We start from the raw sequence: 12867 nt of genomic DNA, 5'->3' as shown, positions 1-12867 counted from the left end.
GCTGCGACTTTTCAGTTCCTGTTCAGGTTATCTCAGGAGAACACCCATCGATCTCTTCGACGCTACCTAAGATGTGCTGTGTCAACGGGGACGCTAAAGCAGTTGGCCCAGAACGAGGTCGTCGTCCTTGTCCGTCGACACCGCGGTGATGGTTTCCGCAGTAGTGGTTCCGCGGTCACCGTGCGAAGCAACGTCGATGTGATTGCTGCTGAGAATGCGGTCCACCAGCGCCTTCATCTCCAGCACCGCCTCCTTTGTCAGCGTCCCCGCCGAGCTCTGAAACAAGAGGAACTCTTGAATGATGGCGACAACAATGCGCATGGGTTGGTGGCCCGCCGTAAGCCCAACGGAATGGCCATCCGACACCCTAGCCACAGCCGTCATCACGGGCACACGCAACGTGGTGCTACCTTCTTCTTCGGCAACAGGCACCAACGAGAGTGCGCCTAGCAGAAGTGCGTAATAGCCACTGCGTACCAGCTGCTCCGTACTGCTGCACCGGTAGCTCTCCATCATCACGCATGCGAGGGACATCAGCGTATCCTGCGAAGCAACAAGGGCCGAGGCAAGCTCTGCCTCCGGAGACTCCTTCTCCTTCGACTCGTACTTTACCACGTTGATGGCGCAGCAAAGGGCGAAGATTTCGGTCTCGTCAGGAGTGCTGAGCGCCCGCGAACGTGAAAGGGTCTCAAGCGCAAATTGCGTGAATGGCTTCACAGTGCCGGTCGCTGAAAGGGCGTGCGGCAGGATGTTCGTGATGTTCGTGAGAACCTTGAGTACGGGTACTTCAACCGCACTCGTGCGCAGCTGCGCTACAAGCGCAGGCACAAGCTCCAAAAGTCCGTCATTCTGCAGACTGAGCTCCTCTGTTGCTGTCAGGACCTCTAGCAGCGCCAGCGCATGCTCTTGCATCTCCCTGCTGCTCAAAAGCTTGCCTAGTTGCTGAAGCCCACCGGCGTTGGCGAAGAGGAGCGGCACGGAGAGATGTCGCGAGGCAGCGATGTGAGGGCTCGTATTGTAGGCGAACATGATTGTCAGGAGCGAGCGGAGGGCGAGTGAGGCGCAGCTTTTGTCTTCATAGCTTCCAGAGCTCTCCGCTACACCCCCGCACAGCTTCGCTACTTGGCTCTCGAGGCCGTCTGCCACGCCGCATGAGTTGCCGGATGGCGGTTGCTGTGCCGTTCCTTTCTGCTTCCGGCGCGCCGACCAATGCGATGCGATGCGGTGCGCAAGAGCAGGTGAGGCTTCTTGCCAGTCCGCCAGAGTCAAAGACTTGACGAGAAACGTCACCACGCACTTCTGGAACAGCGCCTCCGCGTCGACGTGGGTCATGAGACTGGAAAAGAGAGCAACGGCGATTCGGCGCTCATTGCCCGTGAACGAAGTCGCCTGATGCAGATTGCCCACAAAGGTCGTCTGCGCGCCCACTCGCTTCAATGCCAACGCCACACGCGGCACACCGCTACGGACGAGAAGGCCGACAAGCTCCGCGAGGGAGTGCCGCGACGACGTCTCACCGACGGTTTTCGCGAGAAAGAGCGCCATGTCGGCCACTTCCTCGTCTTTGCGCCGCAGCAGGTCGAGTTCATCGCCGCCGACGCTGTCACTCGTCGTGCGTGGCGAGGAAGGCGAGGCGGAGCTGGGGCTGCGGGACGACACACCAGCGGACGATTCAGAGGTCCGAAGGCGCTTCAACGCAGAAGGGCGCATATCGTCGCTCTCTGTGACTCGCACGAACGAGTTCGGCTGACAACTGAACGATGTAGTGTCGAGGCGTTCCTCCCCGTGCGGCGGAGAGCGGACCGGAAGGTTCAGTAACTCGTTGATGCCGCCCACTACGTCAACGTTTGACCGAAGCCTTTTTGACGCCATCTGTCGTCGACAGTCGTCCACGGCGACACCACTCTTGCCGACGTGTACAGTACCCCAGTGATGGCGCGCACCCCAAGTGGCGGCGGCAGAAGCGAAGAGAAACACAGCAGAGAGAGAGGAGAGGGTCGCGATTGAGGAATAGAAACGGTGAGGCAACGGCACGTGCGCGGCAGCGAAGAGAAATGAAGTGAGATGGCTCAAGTCGACGCACAACGGCTGCCCCGAAGCACTGACGGGGGCTGTGACGCACGGCAGTGGCGGTCATGAAAGAGAAGTGATCGAGAGAGAAATCATGAGACTACTCGGCGGCCTCTCGGTGCAGCCGACGTCACCGCGCAAGGTGCCGCGCCGCTCACCCCAGGCGCGGGGCGATAAGTATGCGCACAGATTCAAAGAGACTGCGATCAGCTTCCTGCTGGCGCCTCCAGCATCACATTCGAGAACCGGCAAAAGCGCATCACCACATTGGGGAACGACACGACAGTTCCTCCGCGCGTTTGTTTCGTGAAATGCGCAACGCTTGTGTTGCACGTATCTATGCGTGACGTGATGATGCGGTGCTTGTCGAGAACACTGGATCTCTCTCTCTCTCTCGTTGCCGGGCGTCTGTGCGATTGCACACTACAACACGTCGGACACCTTACCACGCAGGATGGAGTCGTAGAGCTTGTCGAGCTGTTCGTCTGTTAGGGCTGTGCCGCCGCCCTTTTTGGTGCTCACCACCTCTCCCCCCGAGGAGGAGATGATCTCCGCCGCCACACTCTTCGTCTTGGTGGACAACGCAGCGATGTTGAACGAAACACCCTGCAGAAGTGGGGATGCATCTTTTCGATAAATCACCTTCTTCAGCTCTGCTGCCGTGTAGGTGTGTTGGTCTGTCTTGAGACCCACGATATGATGACGCGCGTCGTCGAGCGCGGCCCTCCGGTTACAGATGTAATCTACCGACACCACCGGAATGCCCCGTGCCACGGCAACGATGAACTTTGGTGTTCGGACCGGCGGTGCTGCTACGACGAGGAGATTTGCTTTGGTGATGTCATCCACGACACGGCCCTTCAGCTCACGCACTCGCTTTGTAACGGCCGCCCGTTCATCGCTGTCCATCCCCGTCAGACACACATGTGGCCGTGCCGCATGTGCTCGTGCGGCTGTCGTGGCTTTCGCAGTGGCGGCGGTCTCTACCTTGAGAGACGAGGACGGTGCCGCAGACTCTACCTTGGTCCGCTTTAGCGGTGGCGACGGCGCTGTCGGCTCTCGTCGCTCGCGGCGTGGGGCTTTCTTCGTTGTGGAGACTGTTTCACGCAACGCAGCAGGCTCCCGCGAGAGGCTTCCACTTTCGTCGAGGTAGGGAACGTTACTCCGGTGCGCGTTGGCCTGCTTTGACGGATGCCTTAGCGGGGTGGTCTTGGCCGCGCTGTCGGTGAAGGCATCGATGACACCCAGGGACTCCGTCTTGCGTGTGGGGAGAGAGAGAGAGGTAAGAGGGTGCTCTGGGTGCTCCGGCGCCTGCAGTGCCTCGCTCAGCGTCTCGAAAGTGCACACCACGTCCCCAAACACAATGCGGCATCCCGGCGATAGCTGGTAGTAGCGATTTGCCTCGAGTCGAATGCCCGGCCCGGGGCGTATGCTAAGGAAGGTGCCGTTGGTGCTATTGCAGTCGCTGATCCACGCATCGCCGTTGGCGCCGATGTCTACGAACGCTTGCATGCGGCTGATCGCTGCCAGCGGCGATTCCAAGTTGATGAAGGAGACGCCCTCTACAGGGACGCTACTGCGGCCGACTACATTCTTCCCCACCTGGAGAGGGTACTGCCTTTCGTTTGCGACCAAGGCATACGCCGTGGTGCTCATTGAGGGCGGAATGAGGGACGACGCTAACGCGGCTGGGCTGGCAGCGAGAGAACCACACGCACACACCAAAAGGCGAAGTTCGTCGCCGTCGGTGTCTTGTGACGCACACACACGCCCGCACACACACGTGGAGAGGTGGAAGGCGTCAGAGAAGCGAGAGGGAAGCGGGAGGGGAGCGAGAAAGGGAAAGATGGTGGATAGTTGAATTTGCACAGCCTCACATTACCCGTTTGCAGCACACGCAATTTTGCTTCACGCCGTGTGAGTCTCCAACGTGCAGGAATACAGGAAATGAAGGGAAAGGGAAAGGGAAAAGGAGGAGAGAGAGGGGGGGTGACGGATGGAGAGCTGTCATGCATCCCAGCTCACTGCACCGGTAGAGCACATGTCACAGCGCTGAGACGTGCAATCGCCCGCACAAAGCACATCCCCCAAGGGCGAAGGAGTGCAGTGAACACCTCAGTGCCCGGCCTAAAGCTGATGATTTGGCAGATGCGAATGGCGCAACGAAGCAACAGGCGCAGAGAGTGGCGTCGACGGAGCTTCGTCCCAGACAGCATGCCGCGCTACAGCGCTTCACCTTCTCCATAGTCAACAACGCGGAGAAGCAACACAAAAGAAGCGAAACAGATCCGCCCGCAGGGAGACAAAGCAGCGGAGAGGCAGACGCCGATACAGGCAACGGGAAGGGTGCGGTACTCACAGACACACCGATACCACATGTCCTACAACCGCCTTCTTTCAGAAACAAACAAACTGTCGCCGGTGCGCAGGCGGGCATTACATCGTCGCCCCGTTCGTGGGACGCTTGGCCACCACGCCGTACACCATCGCACTATCTTGAACAGTCGTCGCCACGTAAAGCACGTCGTCGAACTTCATGGTGACTCGCTTCATCGATTCACCTTTCGCAAACAGCGCAGAGCATTGCTGAATAATAGCGTACGCCAGCACCTGCTTCTCCTTGATCTCAAAGTCGCCGCTGTACTCGACCACCTGACCGGAACTGGATAGCACCACAAAGTGGTTGATGCCCTTACTAAGCAGCTGATCCTTTACGATCGATAGTTGGGACATGGCTGTCAGGCGGAGCGCCTCTGTGAGCCGATGAAACGCACGACAAGCGCCGAAAAGTCCACGGTGGGGCTGAATAAAGGCAAGAGAAGACGCGGTGGCCGTCGCGCGACTTGTATCGCGTGAAAGAATAGCGGAGATGTAGATGGGAAAGTTCGGGCAGAAGGGACAGTAACGCAGAGAGAGGGCGAGAGTTATGGCGCATCGTGGCGATACTCGTGGCGCAGCACTCCTATAACCCCACCACCACCCTACTAAACGCCGGGAAAAGACCAACCGGAGGGGACGGGAGGTGAGGGAGGTGGCGGATTGCTGGCACGCAATGCGGACCCCTGGCAGTCCTGCCCTCTTTCTTGCCTTGCACTTCCAATGGCTTGCTCGCTTGCACGCGACTCATCTGGCGGCTCTCGCCCTGCAGTGACGAGAGGAGGGGGAGGGGGGCATCGCGCATGAAAGGACAGGAGAAGCATTGAGGGATAATAGCGAAGGGTGTCTTGCCATGCGGATGTGTGCCCAGCATCTGTTCGCGTCTGTGTGCCTGTGTGTGCCACCACGCAGCAGGAGAGCAGTGTCAGTGGTGCTCGGCTCTGCGAAGGCACGCACAAAACAAATACCTGCACAAGGGAGAGAAAACAAAAAGGCTGACGAAGAGGAGGGCGTGTGGCGGCATGGCACCGAGATGGCTCCTCGGCCACCCTCGAGCTTCTCTGCCGCGGTGATGTGCAGGATCACGGGTGCAGGGTCGGCCCTGTGGCTGCACGTACGCACACCAACGCCCACGCAGCGACATCAGAAGTGCTTCTTGGGCGTTTTCCGCATCTTGGGCTTTCCTTGAAAGTGAACGTAGAGCTCCTCCTCAAAGCTCAGGTCCTCGAGGACCATCGGCCTCGGCCGATCGCGCCAATGGGGCCCAATGAAGTGCTGCCGGTCCGTCAGCTCCTTGTGCTTCGCAATCGCGTCCGGGTCCATGTTACCGTAGCCCCAATTCGACATGGGCACAAAATCGCGCTTACCGCGGCTGTGGTTAAACGCGTCCGGGCATTGCCGCTCCTCTCGACGGCGAATCAACTTCTCGTGGTTCTCCATCGGATTCACCACCCCCCAGTCGTACGATTCGCTCGCATTAGGGAGGAGGCGCTGGCGCGCCTTTGAGTGGCACATGCGGCCGTACGCGATTCTATCCAGGCAGCTGGCCAGCTGGAGTTGCAGGGTGTGGCCACCGTCGCCGCGGTGCTCGAGCCACTTCTCACGCACCTCCCGCAGCGTGTGCTCGCGAACCAGCTTGTTGCGCACGAGGTACGCCAGGGCGAGACACTCCTTGTAGAGTGCCAACTTTGCTATCCGGCTGTGGATGTCCTTCCCCTTCGCCAGCGGAAGGGATTCAAGAACTTGCTTGCTCATGCCGCGGCGCGTGCGGCGTCCGCAGCGCGGCTGAGAGCCACCCCCCACAGAGAGACACTGAAGGAGCTCAGAGAAGGCAATGCCTGCGTACCCTCGCCGAGAGAACAGCCACGGAACAGAAGAACGGCGTGGGCAAAGGACAGGCAGCGATAGTCTTGTGTTTACTTTTCGTACCGCATCCACGCGCCTGCAGCGCAGTAAAGGAGGACAATTAGGGAGAACAGGGAGAAAGAGCAGGGAGGAGGCCGAGTCCGTCATGCCCACCATGGAGGCTGTGAAAAGGATTCTTGCAGTGCCCGCGGAGAAATATGTGCGCCTCAGCACCTCTTGCCAGCTCGTACGCGGACAGCCGCGTTTTGTCAAAGAGGACGGAGGGGAGACTCGGCTCCCACGCAGTGGCGCCGTTCCGCGTCGTCGCGGATGTGCTTCTAAAATGTCGACAGAGAGACAGCACAAGCCGTTCCCTCAGCCGCTATCATAGCAGTGGCAGCGAAGGGCCCTTCTGCGTTACTCGCACAGAAAACATCGCGTCTCTTTCGTGTCCCAACGTGATGCACGCATAAGCGCACAGAGAAGAATAAGAGTGGGGGGACGGGTGGGCAGAGCGGAGTGGCGGCAATGAAACGTCGTGCAACGCACTTCGGGACGTTATGCCAGCTCACGTGTGGCGTACATCGCCGCAGTTTTACGTTGTTTGGTCCGCTGCTCTGCAAAAGTCTGACACAAAAAAAAACGAATTCTATGGATGGGCACTGCGAGCGCGTGTGCGTGACGGCGCAGCGGCAGGCGCGTTTGCCTCTATGAAGGTGCAGGAGACCCGAGAGAGGAAAGAAGACGCAGGTGGTGCTGTAAAGGAGCCCTGCGCTCATGCGCAGGGCCCAGCCCCTTGAGGGGGACGGAGAGGAGAGCGGGGTCGGAGACCGCCCTCCATGCATACAGACCGCTGAAGTCTAGTAAAACTGCTTCACAGGCGCACCTCAGCATCTTAGGCAATCGTGAACAACACTAGCAGCCGGCAAGGCTCTCCAGTTACACGCCACCCGCCTCCCCTCGACAAGGATGACCGTTGGAACTGCGCAGAGGACTCTCTTCCAACTCCGGAAGGAAAAAAAAAAAGACGAACACAGGAACGCCACCGAGCACGTACACCGTCTTTGTCAGGCCGAGGAAGTCTTGAAGAAGGAGTGAAGCGTCTTGGCCGGCGTCGCTGCCGTTTCCTCTTGCGCCACCGACTTCTGCCCAGTGCCTCGCGAACCCGTCTTCTGCTTTGCAGTCGGACACGGTGGTGACTCTACGGAGGCGCCGGCGGACTTCCGATTCGGGGTGTTTGCGGCGGCGTCTTGCGAGTTGCTTCGGACAAACGCCGCGGTGCGCTGGTGGTACTCGTCCTCGCTAATCACCTCTCCCGTGGCACTGTGCTTGTAACGGGGTACATCACAGCAGACAAACTCGCCGTTTTCCACCTTCATCTCCGTCTGCATCTCGCGCACGTACGCCTTCTGGAACTCCACGACCGCGGCGTTGAAGAAGGTGCTAAGCTTGCACTGTGCTGCACCTGCCTCTGCCGCCGCAGCGGCTGAGCTCGCCTTCGTGGCCTCGGGCCCCTTCTTGGTAGGAGTTGGTGTCGGTGGAGAGGGCAGCGGCGCCGCTGGGCGGAATGCGAGCGGTGGGGCGTCGTCACACATGATAACCTCGTCGTTTGAGGCAGGCACCTCGACCACGTCAAAGATAGGCGGCTCCTCCTTCTCGATGGCCTCTGAATGGCTGGTGCTGCCCTCGCTGTGGCTAAAGTGAGCCGTCGCATCGTCGTCGTCGTCGAGAAAGCGCATGGAAGTCGGCGCGGCGCCGGCGCCTGTGGCTGCAGGGGTGCCGCCGCTCTTCCTCTTCGACGCACGCGCCAGCTTGGCCAAGCTCGTCGTGTTCTCCGTCTTCGCCACCTTCTTCGGTTTCGCTGGTTGGCGCGGCGGCTTTGATTGCGCCTTCTCCGTGCGAGGGCGCTTTGTGGCCGCCGCCTCCTTCATCTTATCGAAGAGAGCAGCCTTCGGCGACGGCGTTCGAGCCGCCGTCTCTTTCTTGGGAGCTGTCACAGTCGCAGGAGTCGGCGTGCTTCGGGGCGGCTCGTCCTGCGCTAGTGGGGGTATTGTCGGTGCGACTGGAGTAGCAGCAGACAACGATGCCGCCGCAGGCTTACTGTCTTCTGTTCTTGTCAGCTCTGTTGCTGCTGGCGCACCGGCGGCGACCGGCGGAGCTGTCGCTGCCGCGCGGGGTTCCATGTCGCTCCTTGCCACTAATGGATACGCGCGCAGCGATGCCTCTCTGCAGGGATGCAGCCGCACCGGAAGTGACGACGCTGACATATTCGAGGGGTAGGTCAGGGAGAGGAGTGCGTAAGAGGAGGTGTCTTCCTCGAGGCGATCTGCCTTGCGCATCACAACCGCCGTGGCGCTTCCGTCGGCTGCTTCCTCGACGGAGCCGGTCAGAAGTGTGTAGACGCCCTTGTTTGATGCGGCGACGGAGGCAAAGATCGGTTGCAAGTCTCCATGAGCCACCCCAAGCTCCATGGCCGCCTCAGCCGCGGTCAACAGCGGCCGTGAGGTAAGCAATGCAATCACCTTCGACTGCATGCGTTAAACCGTGCCCCGTGACTTTCGCACTTGTGCGGGTGTGTACGTCCCGCACGCCTGTTCCGATGTGCGTGTGCTAAAGGAGAAGGAGGAGGAAGGGAAGAGAAGTAAACATCACGTCTTCCAGCCAACAACCCACAGCGACGCCATGCGTGCGACACACGCAACACTGTCGCCCCGTTTTTTTTCGCCGAGACGTGCGTGCGCACCTCGCTCACGAGGCAGACAGAGACAGACGGCAGGTGCCGGAAAGAGAGGAGGCAGGAAACGACATGTGCGCGCCACATGTCAACGGTTGGCACTGCCTTTCTCGAGATGGGTATGCGATCGCGCGCGCGATTGTTTCGCCTCACGCGAGGAGGAAGTGGGGACACCTTCTCACGAATACTTGAGAAACTCGACAGGAATCGTCGACCGGGTGACCTCGGAAAGCGACGTACGAGACAAGGAGAGGAAAGCAAAAGCTAACACGGCGGCAAGACGGGGCGCCACCGTCGTGACCCTGGCAACACCACGGATCCGTGACCTGCCAAGAGCGATTTCAGAGCGCTACTTGAGAAGGAAACGGCGTATTGGGCGAGTACGTCTTGGCTATCAGAAAGACCTGAATAGACATGGCGGTCACCATACGCACCTTGGCGTCGTCTGGGTTTGTCGCCGCGGCAGTGGCGTGGTGCCGTGCGCCGCGCGTGACCAAGACGCTGAAGAACTCGTCGGGACTTTGCGCCTCCGCAAACATCGGCCCAAAGGTCTGACCCCACTCCAGCGAAAACGCGCACACCGTACTCTTGAGTGCGTCGTAGAAGGGGCACTGGGGTGTCCCGTCGTAGTGCAAGTAGCCGTCTAGCATCCAAAGAAGGTACTTGCGCAGGATGTGCTCACATGCGCCGACAACGTCGGCCGACTCGCACGCGTTGGCACCGATGAAAGCGTTCACGGCATCGTCGTTAAGCACATCGTTCAACGCCGCATCCACGGCGCGCACCACAGCTCGTCTGCATGAGTCCTCCGTATCGAACTCGCCCGTTTCGCGCAGGTAGGCGCGCACCGGCATACGCGTTGCCTCCAGCGGTTGCCACGCTCCAGCGAAGATAGACGCGCCGGCCACGGTCACCGCCGTGTCTCTCGTCTTCTGTGGCGCGTCTGGTGGGCAGCCAGTGAGGGCGTCGAAGAACACGTTCTGTAGCTCTGCCAAAGAAAACGGCATCGCAGCGCGGTCGAGTGCTGTGAGGGGTGCGAGAGCGTAGATGTGCGTGGGTACGAGCACCAAGCAGTATCCGTCGACTGCGGTGGAGATGTAGCGATTCTAGCAGATCTTGAGCGGACCAGCTACGGTATGAAGGTTTGGGGGGGAGGGAGAAGGGAGCCGGAGATCAAGGTAGCATCAAAAGATGCGATAGAGTGGAAAACGTCGGAGGAGGCATTCTCAGCGGACCGAGTGGAGAGACAGCTCGGAGTTTCAGTCGGCTGGGAATGGTACAGTGGGGAGCTCTCAGGAACGCGACTGTCGTAAGAGGCGTCAGTAAGGTCGCTTGTCGGCGTGCAAAAGTGCTGCGTGTCTTTAAAGGAGCCGGCAGGTAAGCTGGGAGAGAAGCAAACATACGAACCCATTTGACACAGGTGTCACCTCAACTACACGTGCACGTCTGCGTGCGTGTGAAGAGTTTGTGTCTTCTCCTTTTTGTGTTGAGCCAGCCGTTGTTGACGCACGGAGAAAAACGCGAACGCGGAGAGGCAGAGGAGGAGGGGCAAACGCCGCTTCTCTTACAGACGACCGAAGGCGTGCGGGACGGGTGTGGTTAGGGTTCTGCGGCACAGAAGCGCCATTTGGGTTGAGGAGGAGGGTGGCATCCGTTCTCCAGTAGCACTTCGTTATCTGCCGATTCAGAGAGAGACAGAGAGAGTGGGGGGGAGGGAGGAATACCTCACCAGAGGCGACGCACGCACATTCGCTGTGTGTGCCAGAACGAAAAAAAAAATAAAGACCACAAGACTGCCGTGCCGTCGGCGCACAACATCCGGTGACCAGCAGATATGGAGAGAGGTCAGGGGGAGGGGACCTCCCTACAGAAAGTAGGCCGGTTCCTTCGTTCTGGGCTCGTCAGAGAAGGTGATCTGTGCCTCCACCTCCTTAAAGACGACAAACTCGCGCGAGTGGTCCTCGTAGATGCGCAGGACACTGGCGAGGTTGCCGCATCGATAGCAGTAGTTTGGCGCTGACCACACTGTGCAGAGGTATTCCTCGTCGAAGTGGTACTTGAATCCCTCGTGGACGAGTTGATGGGCGCGGGCGATGAGGTTGAGCCGGTTGCGGTGGATAAACTCTTGCGTGACGGAGGCGCCGAAAAGAAAGCCGGCGCCACGCTGCGACACCACCCAGCCGTCGACGTTCTCCGGATCCGACCAGACGAGATCTGAAAAGGGTCCTTCGTTCGGAATCTCTTGCCGCCGGCTCAGCAGCCGGATTTGATCGACCGCACGGATTTCCGGAGAGAGACCGCCATGAATGCAAAGACTTTTGCCCTCGATGAGTGCGGCGATCGGCATGCAGTCAAACACCTCTGTGCACAGCTTCCATATCTCCACTGTGCCGTACTTCTCGGCGCACTCATCGTAGAAGCCGTACATGGTGGTGACCTGCCGAGTTTCGTGGTTGCCGCGGATGAGAGTGATTTTGTGCGGGTATTTGAGCTTCATAATCAGAAGAAAGGTGAGTACCTCGACACTGTTGCGCCCCCGATCGACGAGGTCGCCTAGGAAGATGTAGTTCATGCTGCTAGTCTCGCGACGAATTTCCCCTGCCACCTCGAAGAGTCGAAGAAGGTCGAGGAACTGACCGTGAATGTCCCCGCAGATAGTGACAGGGAGGTGCACCCCTTGCACGTTGCTCTCCTCGATGAGCAGATTTACGGCTGTGCGAAGCAGGAGCTGCATTTCCTTCATCTCCAGTGGCTGCACAAGGCGCACCTTCTCCTCCCACGCATCGAGGTTCATCGCGCGCTTGCGCGACGCTGAGTTGAACAGATATCAGAAGATGGGAAAAAAAAACGAGAGAAAGGGGAGCCCGACAACGAGAACCCCCACCTAAGACCGCGCTGACTAAGAAGCACACGCGTGGCACCGAAGCCCATCCAACGCCCCAGAGAGAGGGAGGGAGAGTGGAACGTGGTAGCAGAGCAGGAAAACGCCGATTCGAATTTTCCGCGTCATGGGCTCGGATTCAATGAAGGCGCACCAAATTGTACCGATCTATGTCTGCACGCTGACGGCGGATGTGGGAGCGTGGGTAGCGGATGGGGTGCGAAGACACGAGCCGGCATGCGCCCGTCAAGCAGTGGCCGCGGCAATGATGTGACAGAAAAAAGGAATCAAACAAACGACGCGCGCGCAGCTAAGCGGTGTATGTACGTATTCTGTGGCGTGCGTGCGCCTGAGCATGAGACCTCCACTTCTCTCGCACACAAGCTAACGAGGGGAGGGGGGAGCGTCGCGGAATGGTGGGTGAGAGCAGGAGAGACAGATTAGAGGTGCCGTGAACCCGCGCGGTGATGGTGAGGAAGGGGTGGAAGGGAGAGGAGGGCTGCCGTATCTCGAGTCAATGCATGCCCCTTGCTGCGTCGTCGCTTGTTCCAGTTGTACAAGCGCGTCAAGGGGCGCCGAGGAAACGACTTTGTTTGCGTGCGAGGAGTAGGAAAAGCGTTCTTAGCTGAATGATATCATTGCGCACCCGGCGCATCAAGCACCGTCGTGTCTACTTTCGAGACAGGCGCCTCACGCCACCATTCGCGTGGGGAGAGAAGTCCGTGTACACGCAACGCTGAGAGTGCCGGTGCACCGCTCGCAAGGACGTCTTGCTCTCTCCGCTTTGTGTCCTTCATGTGCCCTTCCGCACGCACGTACGTACATGAATACCCCTGCAGCGTACGCTGTTCCGTCACGTTGGCGTAAACATGTTATCAGCGGAAGGTAAGGCGCAATCGTACGCCGTGACTCGCGGAGACGTGGCTGCCAGTCCCCACACATCCCCCACACATGAGCGCAG

General features: G+C 59.4%; 7 protein-coding genes across 7 annotated transcripts; all 7 read right to left on the bottom strand.

Moving 5' to 3' along the window:
- Positions 1-93: 93 nt before the first annotated feature.
- On the bottom strand, positions 94-1872 carry LINJ_34_4080 (conserved hypothetical protein; the record flags this gene model as incomplete). Its single annotated transcript, XM_001468728.1, has 1 exon — positions 94-1872. One exon carries the CDS (start codon positions 1870-1872, stop codon positions 94-96), a length of 1779 nt encoding a protein of 592 aa, XP_001468765.1.
- A 621-nt stretch (positions 1873-2493) lies between these two features.
- LINJ_34_4070 (conserved hypothetical protein) lies at positions 2494-3726 on the bottom strand (the record flags this gene model as incomplete). Its single annotated transcript, XM_001468727.1, has 1 exon — positions 2494-3726. One exon carries the CDS (start codon positions 3724-3726, stop codon positions 2494-2496), a length of 1233 nt encoding a protein of 410 aa, XP_001468764.1.
- Positions 3727-4506: 780 nt separating this feature from the next.
- Positions 4507-4803, bottom strand: LINJ_34_4060 (conserved hypothetical protein; the record flags this gene model as incomplete). The annotated part of the gene is made up of 1 exon (XM_001468726.1): positions 4507-4803. The coding sequence occupies one exon, from the start codon at positions 4801-4803 to the stop codon at positions 4507-4509; it is 297 nt and encodes a 98-aa protein (XP_001468763.1).
- Positions 4804-5589: 786 nt separating this feature from the next.
- LINJ_34_4050 (conserved hypothetical protein) lies at positions 5590-6201 on the bottom strand (the record flags this gene model as incomplete). Its single annotated transcript, XM_001468725.1, has 1 exon — positions 5590-6201. The coding sequence occupies one exon, from the start codon at positions 6199-6201 to the stop codon at positions 5590-5592; it is 612 nt and encodes a 203-aa protein (XP_001468762.1).
- Positions 6202-7358: 1157 nt separating this feature from the next.
- On the bottom strand, positions 7359-8825 carry LINJ_34_4040 (conserved hypothetical protein; the record flags this gene model as incomplete). The annotated part of the gene is made up of 1 exon (XM_001468724.1): positions 7359-8825. The coding sequence occupies one exon, from the start codon at positions 8823-8825 to the stop codon at positions 7359-7361; it is 1467 nt and encodes a 488-aa protein (XP_001468761.1).
- Positions 8826-9366: 541 nt separating this feature from the next.
- On the bottom strand, positions 9367-10032 carry LINJ_34_4030 (hypothetical protein, unknown function; the record flags this gene model as incomplete). Its single annotated transcript, XM_001468723.1, has 1 exon — positions 9367-10032. The coding sequence occupies one exon, from the start codon at positions 10030-10032 to the stop codon at positions 9367-9369; it is 666 nt and encodes a 221-aa protein (XP_001468760.1).
- An 857-nt stretch (positions 10033-10889) lies between these two features.
- LINJ_34_4020 (protein serine/threonine phosphatase, putativee) lies at positions 10890-11819 on the bottom strand (the record flags this gene model as incomplete). Its single annotated transcript, XM_001468722.1, has 1 exon — positions 10890-11819. One exon carries the CDS (start codon positions 11817-11819, stop codon positions 10890-10892), a length of 930 nt encoding a protein of 309 aa, XP_001468759.1.
- Positions 11820-12867: the final 1048 nt, after the last annotated feature.

Source organism: Leishmania infantum, chromosome 34 (assembly GCF_000002875.2).
Source record: "Leishmania infantum JPCM5 genome chromosome 34".
Classification (NCBI taxonomy): domain Eukaryota; phylum Euglenozoa; class Kinetoplastea; order Trypanosomatida; family Trypanosomatidae; genus Leishmania; species Leishmania infantum.
The sequence above is the reverse complement of the archived record's forward strand: the minus strand, read 5'-3'. Positions and strand labels throughout refer to the sequence as shown.